Here is a 26,238-nt window from a genome sequence, read left to right as displayed (position 1 = left end):
CGTGTGCTCAAAAAATGCTAGGTTTTTTCCTCTCCGTGATACAGTCCAGATCACCCATTTTCACACTTAGATTTTAGTGCTGGTTTAGGGGCACTTGCAATTTCATTTCCTAACTATAAGATGACCTAGATGAAAATTGTGTTCTAGCTAGCTGAAAAATCCTGTAAAGTCTTTTCAGCTGAACCACTAAAGCACCTCCTATGACATTGCACCTCACTCTTATTTACCACTCTGCTAGTGTAAAAAGTCCTTAAAATAGAAATTAAACTGCCTTTAATACTTCTGTATACTGTCAAATTGATCTGAGAAGGCAGTTATGTAACTGCTGGTTGGATACATAGATTTTTATTTTATTTTTTTAAGGAACCACCTAATTTTGTTGTTTGAAACATATTTGGAGTTTATTTTAAACATTCTTTGCATGCAAGCATAAAAGCAGTGTCTTGATTCCACTGGGTATTTTCAAAACTTACCAGTATACCATAACATACACGTTTTACATTTGCTTATGTGGGTTGTTTTCAGCTGTAACAGAAATAGTTTATTCTTGAGTAGCTAAGAAAGTACTAAGAAATTATTAAATTAAGGGGGTTATTTTATTCTCTCCCGGTTTCTTCAGTTGTGACAGATGGTTGCAGCAGTCCTGTACCTGAATGGCCTGCATGGACCTTGAGAAACATGCACGCATGTTTTGCAGGAGATCTGGCTAAGCCTTCACCCCCTTTTCTGTCAGTGCTCGATGTTCTGTTGGTCTTCCTCTTTTCGTCCTTATCACACTTTCTTTACCACAGCTACTTAACGGCTTCTCTGTCTTTTGTGATGTCTATGGGATGCTGTTTCCATGAGAGGTGAGAATCACGCTCTGCTTTTTCACTTGTCCATCTGAAATGGTGATATGAGACTAACAAGAAATGGGTTAGCTGTACCGATGGTGGCCTAGTCTTGGTGGTCCAACCCTTTGATAGTGATTTTAAAACATATTTGTTAATGTTACTAAAGACATTTTTAGCTAGCATCGCTCAACTGCAAGTGTTAATATTGTGCTCCTTCCGTCAAAGCTTTTAGAAAGCATTAATTGATTCAGTCTCACAGTAAAACTGGTGACAAGGCTCCTTCACAGATGGGGGAGTTTAAATTTGTTGGAGTGTAACCATGACTAACTGAGACTGTAGGTCAGTGTCAGAGGCAGGATCTCTTGCTAAACCAGCCAGGCTACTAGAAGATAAAATCTCTTTTTCTGTACATGCTATTCTGGGAAATGGAAATATAGATGAATTTCAGAGCCAGTGTTTACATGCGGCTGCACGCCTACAATTCTATACGGTATTAATCGCACACTTCTGTGTGCACTCACCTACACGAGCACACACAGCATAGATGAAATGACCCCTTTCTTTGTGCTGCTTGCTCTCTTTCTGTGTCACTTGATCAGGAGTTGTCTCCGTTACCATTCCCTTGAGTGCTGTTTGGGAGGCAGTGCCCTCCTTGCTGGAAGAACTGGATAATGAGTTCAAGTGAAGTTGGGGCTTGCAGTGTTGCTCCCCTCTGGGCTCTTCTGTTAGGAGGGGGAGTATCTATCTCCACTGGTGCAGCGCAGTGATGGCGCTGGCAGTCCAGGTTGTCATCTCTGGTATTGTTTCTGTCCACTTCTCAAGGGTTTTGTTTTAGTAAGGCCCTCCACCATGGAGGGGGAAGGCAGGCCCTGCTATTTAGATGGCAACCAGGAGCCCAGTGCAGACATGCCCAGTGGCTGGTGCAGCACAGCTCTTCCACCCGCCAGCCAAGACGATCACTCTTCACGCTGGGACTCTAGCTGAAACACAAATGTGTTCATGCTCTTGCTCTCTGCCTCAGTTCATTTCTCTCCTTGAAGGAGCAACAGAACAAATCCTTGATAACTTACTTCCTGGTTGGAAAGCAGGTAAGGGCTTCTTAGGGCTGTTCCCTGTGACTGGGAACCTTTGTAGTCAGCTCTTCCAGCCGTTTGCCTAAACGGTCTTCAGGGAGACTAAAAGCAGTGAACCTGGAATAACAACATTTGACTTCAGCTAGGTCCCATGAGAATTTAGTTATTACTTAATGGATTGAATTGGCGACATACCTTATACTAGATAACTGCCAAAGGTTGCATGAAATTAACCTTCACAAATGGCTAGTTATTGGTATACTCCTTGCAGAAAGCAGGGGCATCGGGTGACATGTGTTCACTGTAATTAATATTGGTTTTCATACCTTTACATGCCAATAGCATTTGCAACGTCTGGGTGAAAAATTTCTCAGATTAAAGTCTCGATGCTGATTTTAGCCATTTAATGATCATGTCTCATTGTGTTCACTACACTGAGCATAAATCCTGTCTTGTAAACAGCAGGGAGACTAATGAGGTTTGCCCACATTCTGGTATCATTACAAGGGGTTCCAGCAGAGAAAAAGGGAATTTGGTTTGAAAGGGGAAAAGAAACATGAATTTTAAAGGAAATGCGGGGGGATCTCAGGATTGCATATATGAACATTTGTTTTTAAGGAAGGCTTTTTATTAACAAGACTTAGAACCTACTTTGCTCATTTAAGGAAATCTCTGTATAGTTAGGTTTTGGTTTTGCCTTAGTCTATGTTTTTAATGCTGCATGTTTGGCAAAAGTTGAGGGTCATGTTTTTAATTTACACACTCAAAGTTATTAGTCTGCTTCTATTTAAAGGTAAACAGAAGAGCTCATTTTTCATGCAGGCCTACATCTCTATGCAGAATAGCTTGCCAGTCACATATAAAAATGTTAAAATCTATTAAATATTGGCATTATTTTGCTATACCCTGAAGTGCTTTATTTGCTTGGGACTGTAATCAGGTCTTGCAAGAGCGCTTCGCATCCAATTTTAGTCTTAGCACCACAGTGTACTTTGGGGTGTAAATTTGTCAGGTATCCAAGCACAGCAGGATGCTTTGACAGCTTAAGCCTGGTTCTCTCCAATCAGCCTTATGAATAATAAAAAGTAGAATGACCTGTGTTCCGGTTTTGTATATGTAAAGTAAACGGCTTATCAACAGAAAGAGCTGGCGGTGAAATCAGAACTGAACTCTGAGGAAGGGAAATCTAGCTAAAGGTTTCTTCTCTCCAGAAGAATATTCTCAAGTAAACAGATCGGTACTGCCCAAGACTTTTTATTAAAAGAATTGCCAGCCTAAGAGATTTCATTGTAGCACTGGAAGAGAGGAGAGGTGGTAGGTTCCTTTGCACCTTCTTGAAGCGCAAAATGGGTTTATAAATCAGCTTTCTGGGAATTGTTATCTCACAGCTTCTTCTAACAAACACAACAATTTGTTTTAAAGGCTTTCACCGAAGATGTCATAAGTGGTAATCCCTATGTTGTAAGTGGGTACTTAATGTGATTTAACTTAATGCTGATGATGCAAAGCTATTCTCCCCCAAAGCCTATTAAGAACATCCAATTTTCTGGTAGACTAACACTCCTGCTTACTATCGTAGAGATAAGTGACTGTTTAACCAGGACATTCGGGAATAGTTTCAAACCAAGGCCACAAAACTGAGTGGCCACAAAACTGGTCTTTGTGACAGTTCACTTGAATGCAAGCGTCACAAGCTGGATAATTATTGTTTGTTTAGGAGTAGTTTGAATTTCTGTTTGTACAGACATGTACATACAGGCACTTTCAATCATCTTAGTGAGCGTGCTGGTGAATATCATTATTTGTGACATTAGTAAGCACAGTCTAGGTAGAAAAGGGCCAGTGCAAGCCATTTATGTAAATGAAATAAACCGATAGTAAATACTGAGTTTTGTTTCCTGTTGCCCTAAAGTGCAGATAATTCTAACAGTTTATCCAAGACATGCTTCTCGTGCTGCATGCTTATTTGGGTTTTTTGATTTTTTGTGGGTTCTGTATGTGCAGAATGACATGAAAGGAAATGTCACTGGCATGTTAGCAAAACACGCTAACAGTAATATTTGAAAATATTCAGGATGCAAAGTAGAAGTGAAGGCAAACTTTCCAGGAGCTTAAGGCTGCTCACTTGGGTCTAATATAGAGTTAGCACTTTGCAGGTCAGTGGCTCTGCTATTTGTCTCTGACCTAACAGATCTGGAGTTCTTCACATCAAAACCAAGTCTTGCTGAGCTGAGATCAAACGTGTTAAGGTAAGGATCTTGCCAGTGATTTATCGTGCCAGGGAGGGTGATCAGGCCATAAGGGGCCACTGCAAATGAAGCTGACATTCCAGCAATTTCTCATGTGTAGTTATAAGGTAATTTTCTCAGACAGAGCTTTTAAGTCAAAATAAATTTGCCCATTGTATTTTTCTGTGTTGCCTATAGTGTCTGAAATCCTAGTAGGAGTATTTATTTATGCAGCATAGCTGAATTCTAAGGAAGAACTTGCTCTTCGGTGATGAACATTTAAAATGGCCATTACCTACAAATGATGGTCTGCTTGATTCTTTTAAATAGCAGAACGTGTCTCCCATGCACAAATAAATAATTATGCTGTTTTATGTCACACACAATGAGCACATAAGACTTGCAATACGCAAATGATGCAAAACACAGGAAAACGATACAGACTAATACCAGTCTTGTTTGTACAAACCCCTCCTCATTCCCACCATTTCAAATGAGTGCTTGTGAAAGGGTTTCCAGGATCAAGTTCTTAACAGCCACAACTTCATTAAAGCCCGGTGACAGCCTAAAAATTGATTCTGTAAACAAATACTCCCTCCTCTCCACTCCTGACTTAATGAATTTTTAGAACTTTTTCGTTATTTCATTTTTTAAGTTGCAGTGCGTGATATCAAGGATCAAACTCCACAAAAAGCACTGCCATCCTTACCCAAATCATTCAGTGATGGCTTTTCTTTGTTATTAGTGGATGTGTAGAGCATACTCAATATTTTAGTCACCCTGGCTTCAGAAACAACGTTTTCTGATGCAGTTAAGCAAGACAGTAAATGTTCTTCTCCAGCAGTTAAAGCCCCGCAAGTAAAAGGATAGGTAAGCTTAGGAGATTAGTTTCTTAGGAGTAGATGACATATTACCTCAGCTACGGGAAAGTGTTATTGCTCCTGTATTGTGCCAGTAACAGCAGATAAATTCTTCATTACCTGAAAAAAAAAAAGGTAGAAATTACTTTGAGGAAAGTCTTCATGTGCTGTAAGTAAAGTTTCTTCCCACAGGTTTAATAAGGCAGCCAAAAGGAGTAAAATGTTTGTGGTGGGTATACTTCAACAGACAATACAATCTGAAGTCTCTTCTCTTTAGATTAATTTTCTTGAACGACCAGGCACAAAATAATCCCTTTAATGAGACTGAATTGAAATAACGGATGCTGTATCAGCATGTGGCACAGTGAGAAACTAAAACAGAAAAAGGTAACATCACAGTTTGGCAGCCTGGGTTTTGTGCAGGAAATACTTGTGCGGTGGGGGGGGAGGAGGAAAGTAAGCATGCTACTGCATGTTGTTAAGACTTATTTAATCTTCTTAACTAATTACTCACACTTCCTAATTCAAAATCATACAAACAAAAAACGTTTAGATAAGCTGGGAGTTTTTTCAAATGGGTGCCCCCTACAGCTTAGAAAATAAACATGACAGGTTTCCCCTCTCTGATGTGCTGCCATTTGCAAGAGAACAGACCCAACTCCCAGAAAGACAGAAGACTAATTAAGACAGGAAGACAGGCAGGTCAAACATTTGGTGTGAGGGATTTGGGACATAGGGGAGAAAAAATCATGTTACATTCCACTTTCACAGCAGACTGACAGGAGGCTTCAAGCCCTTTCTCCCATTTGCTGCTCAGAGACCGGGGGCTCCCCCAGTGTCTCCCCCGTCACACCTGTCCCTAGCGAGCCGCTCCCCAAACCTGCACTCGCTGTGAGCTGGCTCAGGGGGCACCCGCTGTACCCCCCCTGTAAGCACCTAAACATGATGCCTAGAGGAGGGGACCAGTGCAACAGCCACTGGAGGGACAGGCCCTTACTGGGGGCAACGGGAGCATGCCTGAGGTAGCAAGTACTGCCCCGAGGGAGTGCTGCCCCCTCTCCTCCCACCCCACGGGGACTGGAAAGAGACTGAGCTAATGCGTTAGGTCCCACCATGAGGTGCTAGATCATATGAATCCTCCTCCAGCTTGTGTCTGCCACGATGCAGTCTGACTTCATTTACACATGCTGAAATGTCACTGAGACCTTGATGTACTCCCTATTTAAAATACTTGGCTTCTGAGCCAAAGTCCGCTGATGTCAAGGACTGTTTCTGATTTCAGTAGGCTTGGCTCAGGCCTTACTACTTGGAAGTTACAGCCCGAGAAGCTGAACACTCCAGCCTTCTCATCCAGACGTGTACCTTTGGCACAGGACTTGGGTTGCATAAACATAATCCTACTAGATTTCGATGTACTGCTGCGCTGACAGCGAAACCAGAGCAGCCTCATTCACTTCTTGTGCGTTTTATTTCCGATTCCACTTTTTTGATCCTCCTGCCGTAGTGCGTTTGTAAATGTTTAAAATTTTCCAGCCTTTGCCATACGCTCTGGAGCTTGGACTCTAGATTTCTTGAGTGAAACTTAAAAGTCTGGGTTTATGAAGGAACTGCCATTTATAGTAAACCATGTCTAAAAGCCATGACAGTATCCTTCTGGCTCTGAGGTCCAAGTGAGTTTTAAAAAAACCCAAATACCCCAAAACACACAAAGCTTTAGAAAAAAGCTCTTCTTCCTTTTCAATTTTTTTTTTTTTTTTTTTTTTTTTTTTTGAGGGGTAGAGGGTGTCAGGTAAGGAGAGGTAAGGAGCCAGGACAAGCCAGCAGCCACAGAAGAAAAATAAAAATCAACATGTTCTGGTTTTGTATGGCCCTTACAGGTTCTAGAGCAGCTGCCAGGTTTCCAGTGACACAGGTCTGTCTCCCAGCACAAATATCCCTCTGGAGGCTGTTGCCATTGCTTCCTCTTCATCAGCTGGGGCCTGATTCAGCTTCCACTGAAACCAATTTGATTTTTCCTTTCACTTTACTGTGGGTGGGACTGGACCTCTAGTGGCTGAAAACCAGCTACGTCCACAGGAGCTTGCTTGGCAGAATTAAGTTTAATGCAAAGTTCAGTGTTCTCACATACAGTTTGCTGTTCCTCTTAAGACAATTACAGTTCCTCCACAGCTGACAGGCACCTCATTACAAGAACCAAAATCTGGGTAACTTCTGCAGGACCAATACTGCTCTGTGGTAACCGTGGTGAGCAGCATGATAACCATTCCTGTTTGTATGGTCAAGCCAGGCAGCCTGCCTTGATGTACATGGGTGTACCGTTTGAAAGCAATGCAGTCATTGGCACTGCCCAGCATAAGGCTCATTCACGGACTGCCTTGAGAAGCAGGATCCTGCACTAAGCACGTCTGGGGAGGTTGACCTTGAGGTCTGTGGCCCATTCCTCATCATCTGTGAACTTCCAGCTAGGAGCAGTGACTCTCACTGTTCACCTGAACAATCCCCTTCTTAAAAATACAATAGCACTGCTGATCAGTCGCTGGGTGGTCAGCAATCAGTCCGCTGGGATTGGCTTTTGCTTTCCTAGTGCCTACTTACAAACCAGGCTTTTGCTGATTTCGTAGCCAGCTGCTGGTTTCCAGTCACTCCCAGGAGCGCCCCGCAACATGCTCTGGCTAGAACGTGAGAGATTCGTTGTATCGAGACAGCCATAAAAGTGAAGGAAAACAAAGCCTGAGAAAATAAACAAGCTGCACCTCTGATTGGCAATCCCATCTACTTCATTCCCTTACAATTGTACTAATCGTTAGGAGTCTTGAAATGTTTCCAAAGGAGAGGAAATGAAGTTGCCGAGATGGGAAAGGATATGAAATTTCCTGACCAGACTGAGGCACAGGTGCCCAGTATCTGGGATGTTATGCAGTATTTACCAAGGGAAATGCTGCTGCTGGATTTTTTGCATGCCTCTAAAATTGTTTTATGTCCTCCCCCACAAAAAAAAAAAAAAAAAAAAAAAAAAGTAAAAAAAAAAAAGTGCCACTATGTATTACTTAATGCCTCCAGCTATAAGAAGATGCTGAGGGCCAAACAGCTGTGATTCTTTTATAAAGCACTTTGGCATCTGATGCCCCCTCCCCCATCCTTGCAGATTTGATGTCAAAGGCTCTCTAAGGAGAAAGTCACATATGAAAAAAAGATCTTTGATGGAATGAAATTATAACCAGCTACTAAATCAATTGAGTTAGGAAATTCCCATTCCTTCCTCCATTCATCCAGAACCATATCTCCTGTGGGAAGCCATTATTATTTGGATGTTAAAATCCTCTTCCTGTACCAAAAAACATTTCTGGAGCTGCAACAGCACAAAACATTGTTTATTAAATCCATGGGAAAATAATTCTGCTTCCAAAGAGCTGAATGCTAGGCCACTGTCTGTCCACTGGCTGAAGTTCTTACTTATACAGCTGGGGAGCCTGAGGAAAATGTCTGATGACATCATTATGAAGCAATATCAAATTAAGAATGTAGATCATCATTTCACTCACACATCATTTGAGAACATTTTCAAGAAAGGAAATGAAAAGTTACATTGTTGCCACCTGTGTTGATTACTCTTATGAATTAAGGGAGCCCATATTACTTTTCTTCTATGTTTTAAGGGAAGACAACACAAACAGGAGAGGCAACGAGCATGCAGGAATCCCCAGTGCATTTAAAAATCAGTTCGATTTTCCAAATCCAGGGCTAGCCCCAGGGTGAACATCAGAGGGAATCCGTAGTGCCACGACACCAGGTCTCGTTCAACCAAAAGCTGCAAAGGAGGTATTAGTTCTGTGCTGATTTTTAATTAATAATACTTATATACACACACCCACAAAGACAGTTGTTTTGTACCTCCTCAGTGGTAAAGCAATAAAACCACAAAATTCTATCCATTTTCTCCCTGCTCTATATTTTGCTACTACTGCATTGCAGATTAGATTGTTCAGCCTGGTTTTGTACACATCCCTTTCTCTTTGAATGCTTATCACTACAATTACCTGCATGGTTTGAAATGAACATTAAGTTGCTAATTATTAGTAAGCCAACTGGGACAGATGGCTACTTAAACAAGATATTGTAGTTGTTTATTTGCAAAGCTTAATTTGCTTTGCTTTATGCTAAAAACATTTACTCTTGGCTTCATTTCAAAACCGATGAGCATCCAAAAATGCTATTGAACTCAGTGCATAATGCTTTTGAAAAATGAGTCTTATGCAAAGTGCAGTATATGACTTCCTTCTAACTATATGTCAGCAGGGTCTTGAAGTAACTTGAATTTTATGTAAAATGTTGAGCTTTACTTTTCCTTTGTATAGTTTTTTTGTATGACATGGCATCTCAGAGGCTCTGAGCAGTCTTGTAGGATGGGTCAGATTGCTTCCTTGATTAGTCCTGTGAAACTCTGTCAGCAGTGGCTGCATGTAATTAGCTGCGGGCAGAATTTGAACCTAGCAAATATGTGGTAGGGCCGTTATATTGCAAAGATCTACCAAAAGGTGTCTGGGAATGTGTGTGTGCGCAAGGAAGAGGGTACTGTCAGTACCAGGAGGGATGTGCCTGTCCTTTTAGGCAAATGGCATGCCCTCTCCACGTCCCACTTGGAAAGGAACAGAAATTATCAAGAGGCCTTTACGATGAGATCTCAGGAGCATGATGACACTCCAAGGGCATGTTCAAAGGGGCAGCTGGGGGCTTCCAACTGCACCGTTTGTAAGGCCTGTTTGAACCTTCCCCATCCTGCAGACATACACTCCTCACCCACCCGCTCCCTCAGCTGCTGCTCACGCTGCATGCTGCCTCAGGCAGCATCGCTGGTGAACGAAGAGTATTTACCTTAGACCATTGTGCACCAACTACAGCGAGGCTCCGCACAAGAGGCAGTGTCTGTTTTGCCAGTTGGGTTTGTCCTTGGCCAAATCCCTGCACTGACAGGGCCACCTAGGTAAAACGGGAGCGCTGGCCTGTCCCCCTCCTGCTCTGGCACTGCTGCAGTTATTGGCTCTACTGAGAGTACATGGCAAACTAAATGTGTTCCAAAATTTCTCAAGTGTTCCTTCTTCCCTTTCCATTTTGGCACGGGTTTGTTGATAGCACCCAACAGGCCAGATTATTTAACTACTCACAATACCACATAGCAAATACATGACATACTATATACTTTTTCTTCTCCTTACTGCAAATCACAAAAGGTAAGGCTAGGACTCAAACAAAAACAAATTACCTCAGTAACTCCTGGAAAACTCAAGTGGTTAATCAGTTACCTTTTATTTACATATATATGCTTAATGCTGAATTAAGTTGTAAAAACCAAAGGCTGATTTATAGCCCCAGTCAGCCTTAATTAACATTGATTCCAGGGGAATAGTAAATGTGAATAGCCTTCACAATTGAGGTTGAACAATGAACTCACTGGGTGTTGTCCAATTTGTAGCATGATTTACATGGAAGCAAGCCCTTCTTTTTTCTAGGGTTACCCCTTTTTCATCTGGTGTTTGAGATGGGTTATATATAATCCATAGATAGGAACATTTGCTGTCAAATATTTTCCCTGATTTACAGTTAGCCTTTCCATGGTCACTATAAATAAGGCAGAAAAAAACCCCAATTTGAGGCTTTGCAGGGATTCCTTGTTCTTGCAATGTGTCATCACTTGTCCATTTCGTGGCATTTTTACGAAGTGGCCATAATGAAAGTCAGATTAAATGTACAGGATATATACATTTAATCAACAGCCATTGGAGTCAGTAGTGCTGGAAGAGTTATAAAAGCCCCTGTGAATGCAAATTTATTGCAAAAGAATCTGCGTCTTGGTGGTAGGAATATCTGCTGAATGGTACTACCTGACACAGAACACCTAAAACTTTCAAAAGTGAATTATTTAAGTGTAAGGTTTTGCTTGTAAAGCCGCCAGCTGCTGGATTTCAAGACTTGAAACTGTTCCAAAACATGGGACTAGGTACTTTATTTGTGCACTAGAGTAAATACTCTGATTTTACTGCCAATTTAAATGTGCTCAGTTTACAGTAATGAGCTTGTATAGGCAATACCTTGTTTATAGAAAGTGGAACAGGAAGAAACTAACATTAACCATTAACAGTAGCAATTTCTCTTGCCTTCAACTCTAACTTTATGCCAAATAGATCCTTCCCATGTCCTATCTGAAATATTTGCTATTACTGTTCTTTTTATAAATCTGTGGGCTAAAATGGAGCATTCAATAAAATAATACACCTTATAGTTCCAGTCAGCTTGAAATGCAACACTCTCTTGTAATTCCAAGACACTGTTTCTTATTCCTATGGTGAAATGTATTTAAGAATAAATACATGTCCTGCATACTAGCAAACCTGATAATAGGTGTTCATCCCTGCAGAATGTAGTTAACTTTTAAAAATCTTATTTTAAAAAGAACAGACCACTCTGTAAGAGAAGAGTACTCAATTGCAGTTGCCACCACTTCTCAGGTTCTTGCACTCAACCTACTGTTTTATTCTTGCAAGACAGATCACGCGAGGAACCTATGTGTTTATGTACATACTGAAACCTTACACAAACATCCTTCCATCACCTTGGGCCATCTGCTCCTGAAGCTGCAAGCTTTTCTCCCTTCCCCTCCTCTTCAGTGCACCCACACACACTCTGGGCATGGAGTTAACTCCACCAAACTCAGTGGAAGGGGTGACAGTAAAATCCTTCTTCCACACAGATCACAGATCTCTGAGTTTCTTTGTTTCACTTACAGTCTAAAAAGTGACAACGATATGCTGGAGGATTTTGGCTTGTGGTGTAAGTCACTAGATATCATAGTGGTGATTCTTTCATTATCTTATTTTGGCTGGGTTAGCTCCAAAATGTTCTAACGGGGACCAGTACTTCGGTTTGCAAAGCAGTGTAATCACTGAGCAGGAAGACACCACCCACAATCTGAGGAGCTTGTAGTCCAAGGACATGGTCAGGCTTGAGATAAGTACAGTGTGCAAAGAAAGCAACAGACCGTAATGGTAATGGTGCAGTAGGTCCTTGGTTCAGCTGCCTCTGAAAACCAAAACAAAAGTGGAGGGTGGGGGGGGACGTGAAGAAAGGACAGATTCTGAAGTGGGTGGAAGGGCACATAGCAAAGTGGCTGAGGCTGGAGGCACAGGGAAGATGGGGAAACACAACAGATACACATCCATAAAAGCAAAAGCATGTGTAAGTGTTGGTTTCTACACACAGCTGTTATATTGCCAGAGTCTTTTCCAGGCAGGCACAGGTTCCTTTATGCCCATGTCCTCAGTCAGCCGGACATGAGTCAGCTTGGAACCAGAAGCTATGTCACTGCAGTCAGTGTGGCACTAAGCCTGAGCTAATAAGCCCCGCTGAGAAGAACACAGCTACATGGCTTCTATTTGGCTTGGAGAATAGGTTGAGCAAGCTCATGTCTGGTAACAGAAAACTCTACAGACACATCTTTGCCTTCCCGTGCAAATATGAGCACGCCATTTCTTTCCTTTCTGTAAAATGCACAGGCACACTGGCATCCTCACCATGTTCTGTTCTTTTATGGACACTTTATTCCCTTTGGTGTTGCAACTGTCCATCTTGAGCTTTCTGACTGTATTTTCTCTTGGCTGCTTTTTTTTTGCTACAATAGTGCTGGTTTTTTTCTCAGCTGTTTTTTCTCATCAATTTATGACTAGCTAGAGAGCTTGTTTCCTTCCTTCCTTACAGATCCATTAAAGCTTTGGAGATCCTCTTTCCTTAAAAAACCCAGTATTTTGATGCTGATGCTTTTCCTTGCCATCAGAGAAGTTTTAAATGCTTAAGTTAGAGTACATTTTAAACTATTTAGTTGGCAGGGTGGAGTGGCTGTCTTTGTTGTACTATTCCAAGCCTAAAAACTCAGCAGCTGATCTATAATCATACCATACTGTTCTTTGACTAGAGAAGACAGGTATTACATTCCATTCATTTCCACATGAAAAACATGTAAATTTTTTGTCCTGGTTTTGCCACATCAACTTTGCTATAAAGAAAACAAACAAAAAAGGAACCAATAACCTGACACCATTTAAGCAAAGCCCTTACATAAAATTGTCTTCCATCGTCTCCCTGAGCTCATCTGGCTGACCTGAGCCATGTGCCAATACAAAGGTAAGAGCTTCTTTATTTCATGGTAGTAAGACAGCAGGAAGAGCAAGATTAAAGAGGTGCCAAAGTGCTGCTCTGGACGAGTTGTTTGTGGTGTTTAGTCTGCCTGATCAGAAGGACAGATTTCTGTCCCACTGTCTAGAGTGTTTCTGTGAGGAAACTGGACCGATATTTAATACATCATTCAGTCTCGTTCTGTAGCCATGCTAGAAGAAGATGGGCCAGTTTCCACCACCTCGGTATCTCTGACTGAACGGAGACTCCTGAATCTTTCAAAGGGTCCCTTGGCTTTCTACTCATCCAGAGTCGTAAGATCCGTGTGGGGTATGGGGCTTTGCTTTGCTTTAAGCAGAGAAAGGTCCCTGTCTCTATAAACACAACTTAACCCCTCAAGCAAAAAAGGGTGATGAACATTCCTTCTACCTAGGGGTGAATTCCTGCCTCCAGTGAAGTCAGTGGTCCAATTCCCGTTGATTTCAGTGAGGCCAGATCTCCCCCTTAACATTTTAAGTTGTATTTCATGGAATACATTGATACCTGAACTCCAAGGAACCCATATGGTGCCTGGACTTTTTGAACACTTTCATTCTTAGAAAGATTTCAAGGACAGGAAGAGTCTGAATACCTGGAAAACCTTTCACTCTGTCATTTTCCTAGACTGACTTCTTTCATATTTGCTGATAAATAGTTGCATCCTGTTCTTGAAAGTAATTCAGCAGAAAATGACGGCCATGTATGCAGTTATCAGTAAAAATCTACTTTAAACAAATTCATTTGTCATTACTTCTCTCAAGACAGCTGTTGTCAGCACCATTAAAATTCAAATTTTGTTTGCCTATGACAATTAAAATTATGTCAACACTGAGAGATTTTAACAATTTCCATTGTTCTAAGCAGATAAGCAAGTTAATTCTGTGCTGCAAGCCATCACTGTAGCCATAACCAACTGACTGTGTACTGAAGAACTGCGATGTTTGAGATTATTCAGCCTTGACTGGGTTGTATCAGTGACCAAATGTTTACTTACTGAATTGAATGATTACTTCAAATCCTTGTCTTGTCTCCAGCAGTTTCAAGGCTTTTTCTCTGATATAGGTGTGGGCTTTTTTTAGGTTTTTTGTTACAGATTTTGAACCAAATCTGAATGTCAGCCAGGTTACTTAGTTTGATGTTGCTTCTGTAATGATACTGCCACAGAATACAGCAATACATCGGGGGCTGACCCTCAGCCTGAACTCCCAAAAACTGTCATTTTCACAGGCATAAATGAGTTTCAACTCTTTTGTATTAGAATCTGCAGCCTCTCCCAGGAGTCTGTTGTTATATACATTACTGTTTGTTCATGCAGGAGGATTGATGACTTTTCTTCCTTTTCTAGATTTTCATCAATAATGAGTGGCAAAATTCTGAAAGTGGGAGAACATTCCCAGTATATAATCCAGCAACAGGAGAGCAGATCTGTGAGATCCAGGAAGCTGACAAGGTAATACATCCCGTGAATGGGTAGAAATGTACAAATAGAATAAAGCAACAGGTCCAGAATAGCAATGCTGGACATTTATTAATCGCAGTTCCAAACCCCATCACGTGACTAAGGTTGTAAAACAGCAAATTTCGTAAGCCTGGTAATGTTACTTACCTCTGTGTCTTTCTTCCTTCTTGGCAGGTTGATACCGACAAAGCAGTGAGGGCAGCTCGCCTGGCTTTTTCTCTAGGTTCGGTCTGGAGAAGAATGGATGCATCGGAAAGAGGCCATCTTTTGGATAAGCTAGCAGATTTGGTCGAAAGAGACAGGGCAATTCTTGCTGTAAGTAGCACATGAAAATCAACAGTCAGATCACCTGTCAGTCTTACATTTTGAAAGCAAATTAGTTCATAAATGTGGTAATATGAGTTATATTTGAAAACTACACTCAGCTGATCGTTAAGATGGCTGACTGTCTACTTAAGACCTGATCCAAAGCTCATCAAAGTCAACAAGTCTTCCAATTGTCTGAAATTAGTTTTAAATCAGACATCAGGCAAATGAACGGGTGTATGCCTGCGTATGCACACGTGTATGCCTGATAGGGGTGCTTGTGACTTTTCTAAAATAAAAAACAGAAGACCAAGTGCTTTGTGCAGATCCTCATGAAATGGCAGGTGAAATGCTTACTGACACTCAACTGGTAACATGAATTCTGGGTACTGCACTGTTTTGTTCCCATAAGAAGCCATCTAAACGGTGGCATTGTTAATGTTGTTTTCCGCATGTCAAATGCTTTGAACTAAGCTGGTGAACATCTTAATTCCAGCTTTGTCAACACTTAAATCATCTTACCACCAGTGTATACTGTAAAATCACCACAGGGAGAAGGAAGTGCACAGCAAATCAAGTTTATTCTGCCTGTCATTTGATTTTTATTTCTAGAGCCAAGTTCTTTACTGAATTGCACTGCAGGCAATGCCATTAATTGCTCTTGGGGATATAAGTCAGTGCAGAATTAGGCCTCCATTCTTCTCTATAGAAACTCATTTGATGGTTGGTGTGTTACACATGGGCGTATTTTGCCCGTTCTTAATGATTTCTATTAGACAGCTATTGAGAATGAGTTAAGCTACTCAACATCTTAGGATATTTTATTGGATTCTTTTCGCTAAATGATCTCAGGAACCCCTAAGAGGATAGCTTATAAGATACTTTAAAAATAGGAATATTAACTTAAAAATAAGGACATTAGTTCGTTAATTTATGAGCTTCCCTAGAGGAGAGTTTGTTTATTTGATGGCAATAAATAAACTGGCTGTACAGTATAGATATCTCAGGCCTCAGCAGGAGTCTTGGCAGCCATATAGAGAAATTTTTATATTCACATCAATTATATGAAGACGGATATGTCCATTCTTCTCTTTGCAGATTCAGATCATTAATATGGGGTTACAAGGAGCCCCTTCTCAGCTGTTATCATTAACATAACAGAACCCAGTTTGACAGGCATTTTTATCTTGGCTCCTGATTAAAGCAATTTAGCATTTATATATCTGGACCAAACACAGTGGCTATTAGGTCCAAAATACACACAGGCACATGTACATGCATGTGGATACACACGCAAACCCACAAGACACACAGACACACACACATAAACACACACTCACGCACTCTTCTTAAAATCATAGTAATTCCAGACTACTCCAGAAGGAACCAGATTTTTTTTTACGGAAAATTCTTTTTGTTCACATTTGCAAAAAGGACCAGGTAGTTGTTCTGAATCTTCTAGGCTAAGACTATGCCAAGGCATAACCAATAATGGTTGGTCTTCATTAAAATCTTTGTCGTGATTGAAGAGCTGTTATTGCAGTGAATTATTAACTACAGTAGTCTAAAAATGCTACTGTACTTATATCTCTTTAATTTTTCTTGTCCTCTAGACTATGGAATCACTGAACAGTGGCAAACCTTTCTTGCAAGCTTTCTATGTTGATCTTCAGGGAGTCATAAAAACCCTGAGGTATTATGCCGGTTGGGCAGACAAAATCCATGGAATGACCATTCCTGTAGGTAAGGAGGATCAAAGCAGAGGTATGCACCTAAACATTCTCATGGCCAAATGGCTTAATAGATTACAGCTTTGTGAAAGATGGAAGAGAACCTTGTTTTGGTCTCATAGTGTGTAGCGTGTTGCTGAAGCAGATGTTTAAAAGTTAGCAAGGGCTGGACAAGACAGTTTGCTATTGTTCTGCCCTGCGTGCACATCCCAAAGAGTGTTTTGTTTCTCTTGCATGTGTCCATCTGAGAAGGAGATGGCTCAATACCTACATTTAAATATTATTATACTTATAAAAAAGGATGCAGTATAAGCCTGACAAATACCTTGTAACACATGAAAATAGTGTTAGCTGCCTCTTTAAGAAATGGTAGCCTTGTGTCTGTATCTTTTTTTATATACGTCTTCTTACCGCCTATGAAAATCATTTTACTTTGGATTAACACTGGATCCAAATTCGTGCATACTTTTGAGAGAGTTTGCAATGTTACTACAGAGAACTGTACACACTCATCAGATAATTTTGTTATACATGCTTCTTCAAATTATTCAGTGGGATGCATTTTATATTGTAAGTATGAGATACATCTTTATGAGTGCTAGAAAATTAGGTATTCTGCTCTTATTTTCTGCTAAAGAGACAAGAAAAGAAAAAATCCTTATTATTATTTTTATTTAACAAGTCTCTTCCTCCTGCCTCTCCCTCCTAGCTGTTTAGCAAATACAGGCTGCATTTTCTGTTATGAACATACTCATTTTCAGTCTGGACTGCATGTACCAACTTCTATAATTATGTAAAATGGCACATGATGGCAAAGAATGATTTTATGCAGGTGCAGTCATTAAGATGAATGTACTCATCTTCTACCCGCATAAAATAAATCTTTGGAAAATCAGTAAGGAAAACAAACATTTAGTCTATGGATTTGTTTTGGATTCACAGTGTGCCCTGTTCATTACACACGCGTGTTTGTTACACTTTACTGAAGAGACCAGGAAGGCACACTCACCAGGAAATGAATTTCACTGTTGCCCATCTATATCCATAAAATTGCATAATGTAACACGGTACCTGCAGTACACTAGCTTGCCTCTATACAGCAAAGCACAAAATGACCAGTTAGTCAAGCAGGTAAATTGAAAATTTCGCCCAAAATTTTCAGGAGCAAAACAGATCACGTAACTCTTTATCGCAGTGTTACTCATTGTGGTTTTTCAGCTTATTAAAATTGCAGTGTGCACTGACTAACGTTTATCAACACTAGTATATTTTCACCAAAGAAATTACAGTATCGGTATTTCAGGTGTAGACTCCCCTGTAAGGACTCCTGAAGATTTGCACAGTCATTTAGGCTGAGATTCATAAATCCTGGTTTTGCTGCATGCACTTCACATTTAAACATGCATACCATAAATGCATATATTCAGCAGATTTCCTGTTCCCTAATCTCTTTCTCCCTGGTCAGTGAATGCCTCCTTCTCACTTGTTAGCCCAGCAGGTACACAGAATTTTGGTCAGTCACCAAAAGGCATTGCCAGGTTAAGAGGAATAAAAATCCTCTGCTTATTCTTGTCCTCAAGGAGTGTACCAGATAAAAACCCTGATTTTTTCAGGAAGGTGGGTTACACTGGGGGAGAGGAAGGCACATTTTCAGCATCCTTCTTAAATGCAGACTTCAGTGCTAACAAACACAGTTATCAGTAGTGCAGAATCCCAAGTCCATTCACAGATTTTCAGGGCATCAGTTCTTCCTCTTGGTTTAATGCTCCTCTATTCCTCTAGTGTCACACCATAAATTTGTCGTTCTCATAAAGCTATTTTAGAGCAAGGCCACTGTTAAACAACGGTGCTCTTTACATTCATTTATCATCAGCTCATCAAAAGAAACCAAACAAGACAACAAAACCAAAATAAAACCCCTATTAAATCTCCTTGTCTTTCTGTTCAGTAAGTTAGTAAATCTGAAACCTCTCAATCTTTTATCTGTTTCTGCTGAGGTTTTCCTCTAAAATAAAAATAGGCAAGTGACAGACAAGTAGAAGAAGAACAGTGCATTTTACAGTCACATTCCTTTTGGTCACAGAGCTGCTAAAATCTTCAGACTGCCCTTTCCTTGCTGACATGCATAAAGCTTTAATGATTTAATCTAAAACAGAATGAGGCTAGACTAGAAACTGTTAAACTAATAAACTTAATGCAAGCAAAAATTGTATCTTTAAATCAATATATGGTATGATACAGCTTAAAGAAACAGCTCGGCTCTCCTCACCCACTTGTTTGCTGTGTCCCGCTATATTAGGCATGTGACTCTATTATGACTGTTATGCAAATAAAATATCTAGGACAGAGACTCCTGATGGAAATCTGAGCAAACACATTTGTGGAAGGTATTGCTATCCCAAAGTGAGATCCCTGGGCTTTCTTTCTGATTAAGAAATAAAGATCTTTGGGCCAGGTGCTAAGCAGCTTCAAATTGATCCAGCTCTATTAGTATCAGTGAGGACTGAATGCCCATTTACATCACCTGAGAATATTAAAAAAAAAAAAAACCAAAACCCTTTAAGACTAATTTTTAAGTTGCATGTGGGATCAGACTGTAAGATCCCTCTCAGGCAATGTTCTTCTGGCTGCCAGCTAGTAAAAGGGTAGGAGTAACAATCATCAGCAATAGCATCTTAGAATGTGTCATTAGCGCGACTTGTATAAACTAATCTTGAAACTCTAAAATATTTTTAAAGTCTCCTATTTAATTTCTGAGCACGGGGGAGCCTTCTGTGCTCATTGTTCAGAAAAAGGGATTCACTTCATCAATCTTGAGTTATTTTGTCATGGTAACAGCTTATTTTACACTATGGTCAAGGTGGCTCTTAGACATATCTTTGGCCTGTCCAGAGGCATCTGAAGCACCTGAATAACTTCAAGTCACATACATTCACAAAGATATTGTTAGAAATCAACCTCAAAAATCAAATCTTAACAGTAAGTCTGTGGATGCTGAACTTTGGAAGTAGGTGTTAAAAAGGGCAGCTGTCTAGAGTCTAGTGGAAGAAAGCAGGGCAAGCAACTCTGCATGGGAGGTATTGCTCTGTGAAATGTTCTGCCTACATTAGGTAGAATTAACCACCATTTGTCTGACTTGGCAAGCAGGTCCAGGTTATCTATAACTTGATGTTATGAAGCACACAGACATGTGGCAATGATTATGCAGTGACAATCTAAAGTCAGACAGTGCTAACGTAACTGTGTTACTGTTATGTTGTCACCATCCTTCTGGCTGAGAATCCACCTCTCACAGTACTACCGAGTACAAGCCGGTATTTTTAGCTGACTCCTCTATGTGCCTCTTGAACACTAAGACAGTTTTGCCTGTATGTACTTCTCTCTGTTTTGACTTCTACTTTACTTCTGTCTGGTCTGATGATTCTTCCTATGGTCTGTGAACCACTGCTAGCATCCATGAAAGATAACCTAGAAAATCAAACTGATCATCTCGATTTGTGAAACATGTTCTCACCTCCACTGGGAAGTTGTTAGGCATCTAGAAAACGCTGCAATGACATTTTGTCAATGCAGAGCAAACCAACTGGTCAGCTACTTTCTTCCTCCTTTTCCTGATGCAAATCTCATTTTCTCTCTCTCCCTCGCTCCTTTATATCCTCCGCTCTGTCCCTGTCTTGGTTGCAGACTGTGGTTACCTTTCTGGTCTTATTCTGCGCCTGGCCCCCAGCTGACATATTAGCTACTCTAGCTCAGGTTTCTACTGAGCAAATCCTGTAAAGTAGATGTACAGAAATAAGCAGACCTGAAAATAAGTTATTTCTAATCAAATTTAAGTTGAAGTCTTTACTTAAACCCAAGAAGCTTTATGGATTAACCCATTTATTGTTACCAGATGTTCAGTACAGGACATTGCAGCAGGTTCCCAAAATGTACTCTCCGTTGTGAACTTAAGTCTTGCCCTGACATCGGATAAGGCTGGCTGCAGCTCTACACTGAATGGGGTAGAGGCCACAGCTGCCCACATGCCAAGTGCTGGAAAGCACATACCTCTGCCTTGGACAGGGACAATGGGAGCAAAAGCCCTGGCATCTCCCATCCTCGTCCTCCCTTCCTCCATCTGACCATTTGCTATCCTGGCAACTCATGGCCTGTGACTGAGCCTAGGTAACCTTCTCAGCATTTTCACATAGTTAGTTGAAATCATTTTTCTAAGTAAAGAGATTCAAGTTCTTCTAGATAACCAAGCACTGTAGGCTAAGGGGCACATTCAGCTCATCCCTTAAGCATAGCTATTCCCTCAGCCATAGCCTCACTAAAAACATTTAACCTAAATTCAGAGGTGGTTTGAGCCTGGGCTAGTTTATACAGCTGCAAGGCTCAATTTAGGTATGAAAGTGCTGTAAATCTGCTTTGCATAGATGCAGGCCAGGGACACTAACAAAGCTGATGGTTAGACAATACCGTAACTGGTTCTTTAAAAACCAGGTTGATTTTTTTTTTTTTTTTTTAAAAAAAAAAGGTCATTTCCCTGCTCTTCATCAACTGGGAAGAAACCTACATCACATCACAGCACGTATAACCTCAGCACTTACTCCCAGACCACAGGCAAGTGCTGAAGCAGCAACAACTGTGCGGCTTTGTGAGAGAGCACAAACTCTACCAGCCCCCATGACAGTCACTTATACCAGCTGTGCAGAATGAGCCAGCGCAGAGACCTGCCGCTCTGCTCTGACCAGGCCAGGCCATGCGAAATGTCCCGCAGACAACAGGCCTGACCCCACATCACAGATCTGTTTATTTCGTGACCTGACTCGGGCTGCCCTGAGCTCAACAGTGCTTTAGTTAAGGACTGCAGATCGAGCGCTGTACTTACTTTAACTAATGATACCTCTCACCCGTAGAGATTTTTTGTGATTTTTGTTCGTCAAGACCTTAAAAACAATTACCAGATCAGAAAGTTGAGTAATTCCCTTTAGCCTCATACCATCCATATCTGCTGTTTGTGAATATGCAGTCTGCTTTTCATGCATCTTCATTTGTTAGGATCTTTCTTAGTCCATATTCTTATTTCTGTCAAAAGTCCAGTAAGAAAAGCCCATGCTTTCCAAGTTTTTAGTGACTTGGTCCCTTCATTTATTTATTCACCTTTGCCTTGCCCAAAAGGTTTGTGAAAACTGCTCCTATTCTCTGTTGTCTTGTTTTCTAACTGCATCCAACTATTCCCTGTCAACTGAAATTGCCTCTTTAGCTTGAGGCCATTTCTGATACAGGCCTTGTTCTATAAGTCAGCTGTACGAGCACGGCTGTATGATGACCCCTGCATTCTCCTTAGCATTGTCTCCTGTAGTAAATCGTGCTCAATTACACATCAATCACAGGCTTCCCCTCTTTGTTCCATACCTACAGATTGTTGTGTATCATTCCATTACTTCAAACTGCCTGTGTCTTCAATGGACCATGAGTGAGATGTATGTTACTCTCTTATTCCCCATCTGCTTATACATATACCTTTATACTGCTGTGTTCCAGTCATGCCTTTCAGGAAATTGCCTTTGTGACTTTTCCTTCACTTCTCTCACCCTGAAATCAGCAGAGGCCAGTAAGTGGCTTCCTTGCTACTGCCCTTTTTCGTGTGGTACAGCTTGTCCTCTTTCCCAAGGAACAAAGCAGGTTACTTTCTGATGGGATGCTTGCTTCCTTTGTTCTACAGAAAGAACAATTAGGTTGCTCCTGAACCTAGGTTTCCCATGCTGGCTCATGAAAAAACATTTCCATGACTTCTTTATTTCTTTTACTGTCATCAAAGGCTGATCCTTAGAGCTTTTTCCCTCCTCTTTTTTTTTGTTCTGCCAAGTCAAACTGCACTTGAGAGTAACCATGCTCATCTGTTTCAGATGGAGATTATTTTACGTTTACAAGACACGAACCCATCGGAGTGTGTGGACAGATCATCCCTGTGAGTATCTCTACTAGCGCTTTCTATTTATTTTCATTTGAACCAGCTCTCTTTAAAGACACATAAAACATGGTCCTCAGCTATGTGTGTTTTCCATTACGAAAAAAGCTGAGCTCATATTGTTGACATATCTTTAACAGCCTCCCTGCAAATGCTTATTTGAACATGCTAATAGGGTTTAGGCTCTGTTATTAGGAGTTAAGTTCTCAAGTCATAGAATTCTCATGATTAAAACAAGCAAAGCAAAACACAGTGTTAATATGCTGCCAGTGGTTATGGATGTTCACACAACTTATGGAAAATTGATGCTTTGCTGTGGTAGTCTTTTTATTTATTTAGTTTTTACTGTGATTTAACAGGCTCCTCAGTTCCTGGGAGAATGTGATGCATTTTAATTCCATTCTTTCCTGCTATTTCTTTTACAAGGCTGGAGGAAACTCCAGGAGACATATCATTACAATTAACATTGTGCAGCTAATAAAAGACATGAAATGTTTATTTTATTTGTTGAGAGAGAAACACAGCGTTTCATCAAATCTAGTACTCCCCCTACACCTCAATATACATCCTTAATATACTCTTGCTGAACACTGCATGGGAATTACACTGAGAAGCTAACTTTTTCAGAACCAGTAAACTGGCTTTGGCAGAAATTTCAATGGGAGGCTCACATATAGCTATTAAAATATTGTGTGGAAGCTTTTTTCCTTGACAAAGCACTGGGGAACTAATCAGGACATTCTCTGAAATCTTTGTTGATGGGGTTTTTTTTATTATTTTGTTCATGTTAACCACAAAGCCACTAAACAGCAACATGCAGCAATTCCATTAAAAGAGGAGCAGCCAGAAAAGATTACTTTAACAATGTTAAGCCCTTTTCCCCTATTTATATTTGTTGTTATTTCATGTCTTTGTTAAGGGGTGGCTATTGTGTTTGGCACTCAGTAGAAACTCAAACATGCAAATGACTCCGAGACTGTGGCTATACCTGTCCCACAAACACCTTCACACTCTCCTAACCTGACCCATGAGTGGTCCTTATGAATGAACAATTCCACAGCTCTGTCCTCATTCTTCAGCCAGGCACATGGATAAGCATTTGCAAAATGACAACCCCAACATCTAACTGCAAAGTTGCTGGACATCTCTTAGGCTTGTCTGATTGAGCTTAACTGAGGTGTGTTGATGAAACTTGGCCACAGGCTGAAGATCATGCCAAAAGCAGGATTTATTTAGCTTAGATTTGTAAAACTCTTTGTTCGGGATACCAAGCCATCGACCATACTTGTTCATTCTTCCCCCAGGTTTGTTCTCCAAAACTTCAACATGGCTGTCATACGCATCTATTCTAACACTGCTGCTAATCTGTTACATATTTCCTCCACAGCTACCAGTCACAGAGTACAGCCCCCGTGCCACTGCATGCACTTAGCCATTACACTAGCAAATATGGTATTACAAAAATAAAATTAAACAGCATGCCTAACACTAAACTCCTCATCCTCTTTCACATCCTAGCTTCCATCAAAACATATGCTCTTTGGCAGCTCTGTAGCATAAACAGGGCTATATACTACCCTATAAAACTCTTCAGAGCTCTCCTTGCAATACCATTAGAAGTGCAGGCTGTCAGCACACTGTTGGCCCTACAGCTCCCCTCCCAGGTTTATATACTGGAGATGGAATTAAAACATCACTTTGTCTCCGGAGTTTATAAACAACTGAGGGAGTAAAAAATTGGGTGTTCGGTGATGGAAAGACAGTTGTGTATTTTTTCAAGCTAGCCAGGGGCTAGATAGATGTCCATGAGAGTGGCAGCTGATATGCATCAGGCACTAACATGTTCTGGCTAGTGGCTGACTCTTTCTGACTGATATTTTCTATTTTCTTTCCAAAGGAAGTTATTCTATGCATTTATAAGACTGATTGTGCAAATGCAGTTATTTTATTACTATGGCATTTCCACGGAAATCAGTGAGACTATCCACTTAACCTGTTAGGATCAGGCTTTGATACAAAAAAGGCTTGTTACTCTTATCTTTAGCCACAACTTGTTTGTCCACCAAACTAATATGATTTTCTACATCTTCTACTGCAGTTAAATGAAGTTGAAATTAATGATGATACAAAATTTTGTATCAGCCAAGAGTGTTTTTCAACTTGTGTTTTACTGTTCTTTTAACATCTTCCAGATAAATTGCTCAGTAAGAAATTTTCAAGAAAATTAAATGCTTTGACCAAGCATTGACATTTATGGGGTTTTTTACTGTAATCCCATCAATTAAGGATTATATACTTTTGAGTATAATTTTTGTATCTATCTTAAAATGTATTCAGGGATAGGAAATTTACATGCAAAAATGCTTCAGCACGAACAAACAGTTCTTTCCAAATGTACCAGAAGCAAGAACTATTTCTGATGGGGGAATTAAAAGTGCCAATTGCAATACAGTAAATGAAATAAAAAGTTGTGACTAAAAAAATTAACAGATAACAGAAGATTCTTTTATGAAGACTGTGGGTGGGGGCTGTACTTCTTTCAACAGGAGAGAAAGAACTAAAAGGTCACTGTTGTCGCTTTCTTAATGGCAGTAATTAAAAAAAAAATCCTTGCTTTGTGCTGGGAAAGATTTATGTTGCAGATCAGCCTGAGAAATAAGTGAGGTAGCAGCTTGACATCTTGAAAACAAAACACCACTGCAATATTTTTCCATCTATCAACTTTTATTTTTTCCTACAGTGGAACTTCCCCCTGCTGATGTTTGCATGGAAGATTGCTCCAGCTCTGTGCTGTGGCAATACAGTAGTTATTAAACCAGCAGAACAAACACCACTCAGCGCTCTCTATATGGGAGCCCTCATCAAGGAGGTAAGAATAATTGGCAGAAGTAATGTCTCTGTCTCTCCTTGTGGGGGAAGGAACTACTAGCACATGCCTAGTTTAACGTGCTCTATCAGTTTTCATAAATCATGCTTCCCTTCATTCATTCCTATTTTTACAGGCTGGGTTTCCACCAGGAGTTGTCAATATTTTGCCAGGATTTGGTCCAATTGTTGGTGCGGCCATAGCATCTCATGTTGGCATCGATAAAATTGCTTTTACTGGATCCACTGAGGTAAGAGGATTCACGGATACGTTACTGTAAAATGTGAGTAAATACTTACGGAGATAGTAGTAAGCCCTTGTGCTACATTTCTCAATGTCACTGAGTAAAAGGGCTACATTTAAATCAGTGGTCTGTCCTTCCCAACTAAAGGGAAGTATGTACTGCAGTACTTCTAAAGCAGAAATGGCTCCTTTCCTCCAGCCCCTGCTGTGCTCAGCACCTCAGCACAGGAGATATGCCTGGAAAAATATTGCTGGGATTTCCTGTGGGCTTATGAGGATGTGAATCACATGCAAGTAGGCAGAACATCCCATGTATATCACAGCACACATAAATGCTGCTTTAGCATCCATAATTTGTGTATCTTGGCGTACTTAGGGGAAAAGGGGGAGATGACGGGGGCAAACTGGGGCAAATGTACTTCAATTTTGGTGTTGCATTCAAATATATTGAGGAGGAAGTCTAAAAAGGAAGGAGTGCAGGG

General features: G+C 40.6%; 1 protein-coding gene and 1 long non-coding RNA gene across 3 annotated transcripts in view; one reads left to right on the top strand and one right to left on the bottom strand.

Moving 5' to 3' along the window:
- The window catches only part of ALDH1A2 (aldehyde dehydrogenase 1 family member A2), an 82,083-nt gene that overhangs the window by 34,077 nt on the left and 21,768 nt on the right, over window positions 1-26,238 (top strand). For both annotated transcript variants that reach the window (XM_040599763.1, XM_040599764.1), the window contains 6 exons: window positions 14,542-14,646; window positions 14,830-14,970; window positions 16,575-16,704; window positions 22,586-22,647; window positions 25,388-25,516; window positions 25,650-25,763. In XM_040599763.1, the coding sequence (XP_040455697.1) occupies window positions 14,542-14,646; window positions 14,830-14,970; window positions 16,575-16,704; window positions 22,586-22,647; window positions 25,388-25,516; window positions 25,650-25,763 (681 nt within the window). The remainder of the gene's footprint in view (window positions 1-14,541; window positions 14,647-14,829; window positions 14,971-16,574; window positions 16,705-22,585; window positions 22,648-25,387; window positions 25,517-25,649; window positions 25,764-26,238) is intronic.
- On the bottom strand, window positions 1,892-14,881 carry LOC121090920. The gene is made up of 3 exons (XR_005828768.1): window positions 14,803-14,881; window positions 5,049-5,114; window positions 1,892-2,023 (listed from the first exon to the last, which is right to left on the bottom strand). It is a non-coding gene; the product is annotated as an uncharacterized LOC121090920 (long non-coding RNA).

Source organism: Falco naumanni, chromosome 7, assembly GCF_017639655.2.
Source record: "Falco naumanni isolate bFalNau1 chromosome 7, bFalNau1.pat, whole genome shotgun sequence".
In the NCBI taxonomy this organism is placed as follows: Eukaryota; Metazoa; Chordata; class Aves; order Falconiformes; family Falconidae; genus Falco; species Falco naumanni.
Note: the sequence above shows the minus strand (reverse complement) of the source record. Positions and strands in the feature narration are given on the sequence as shown.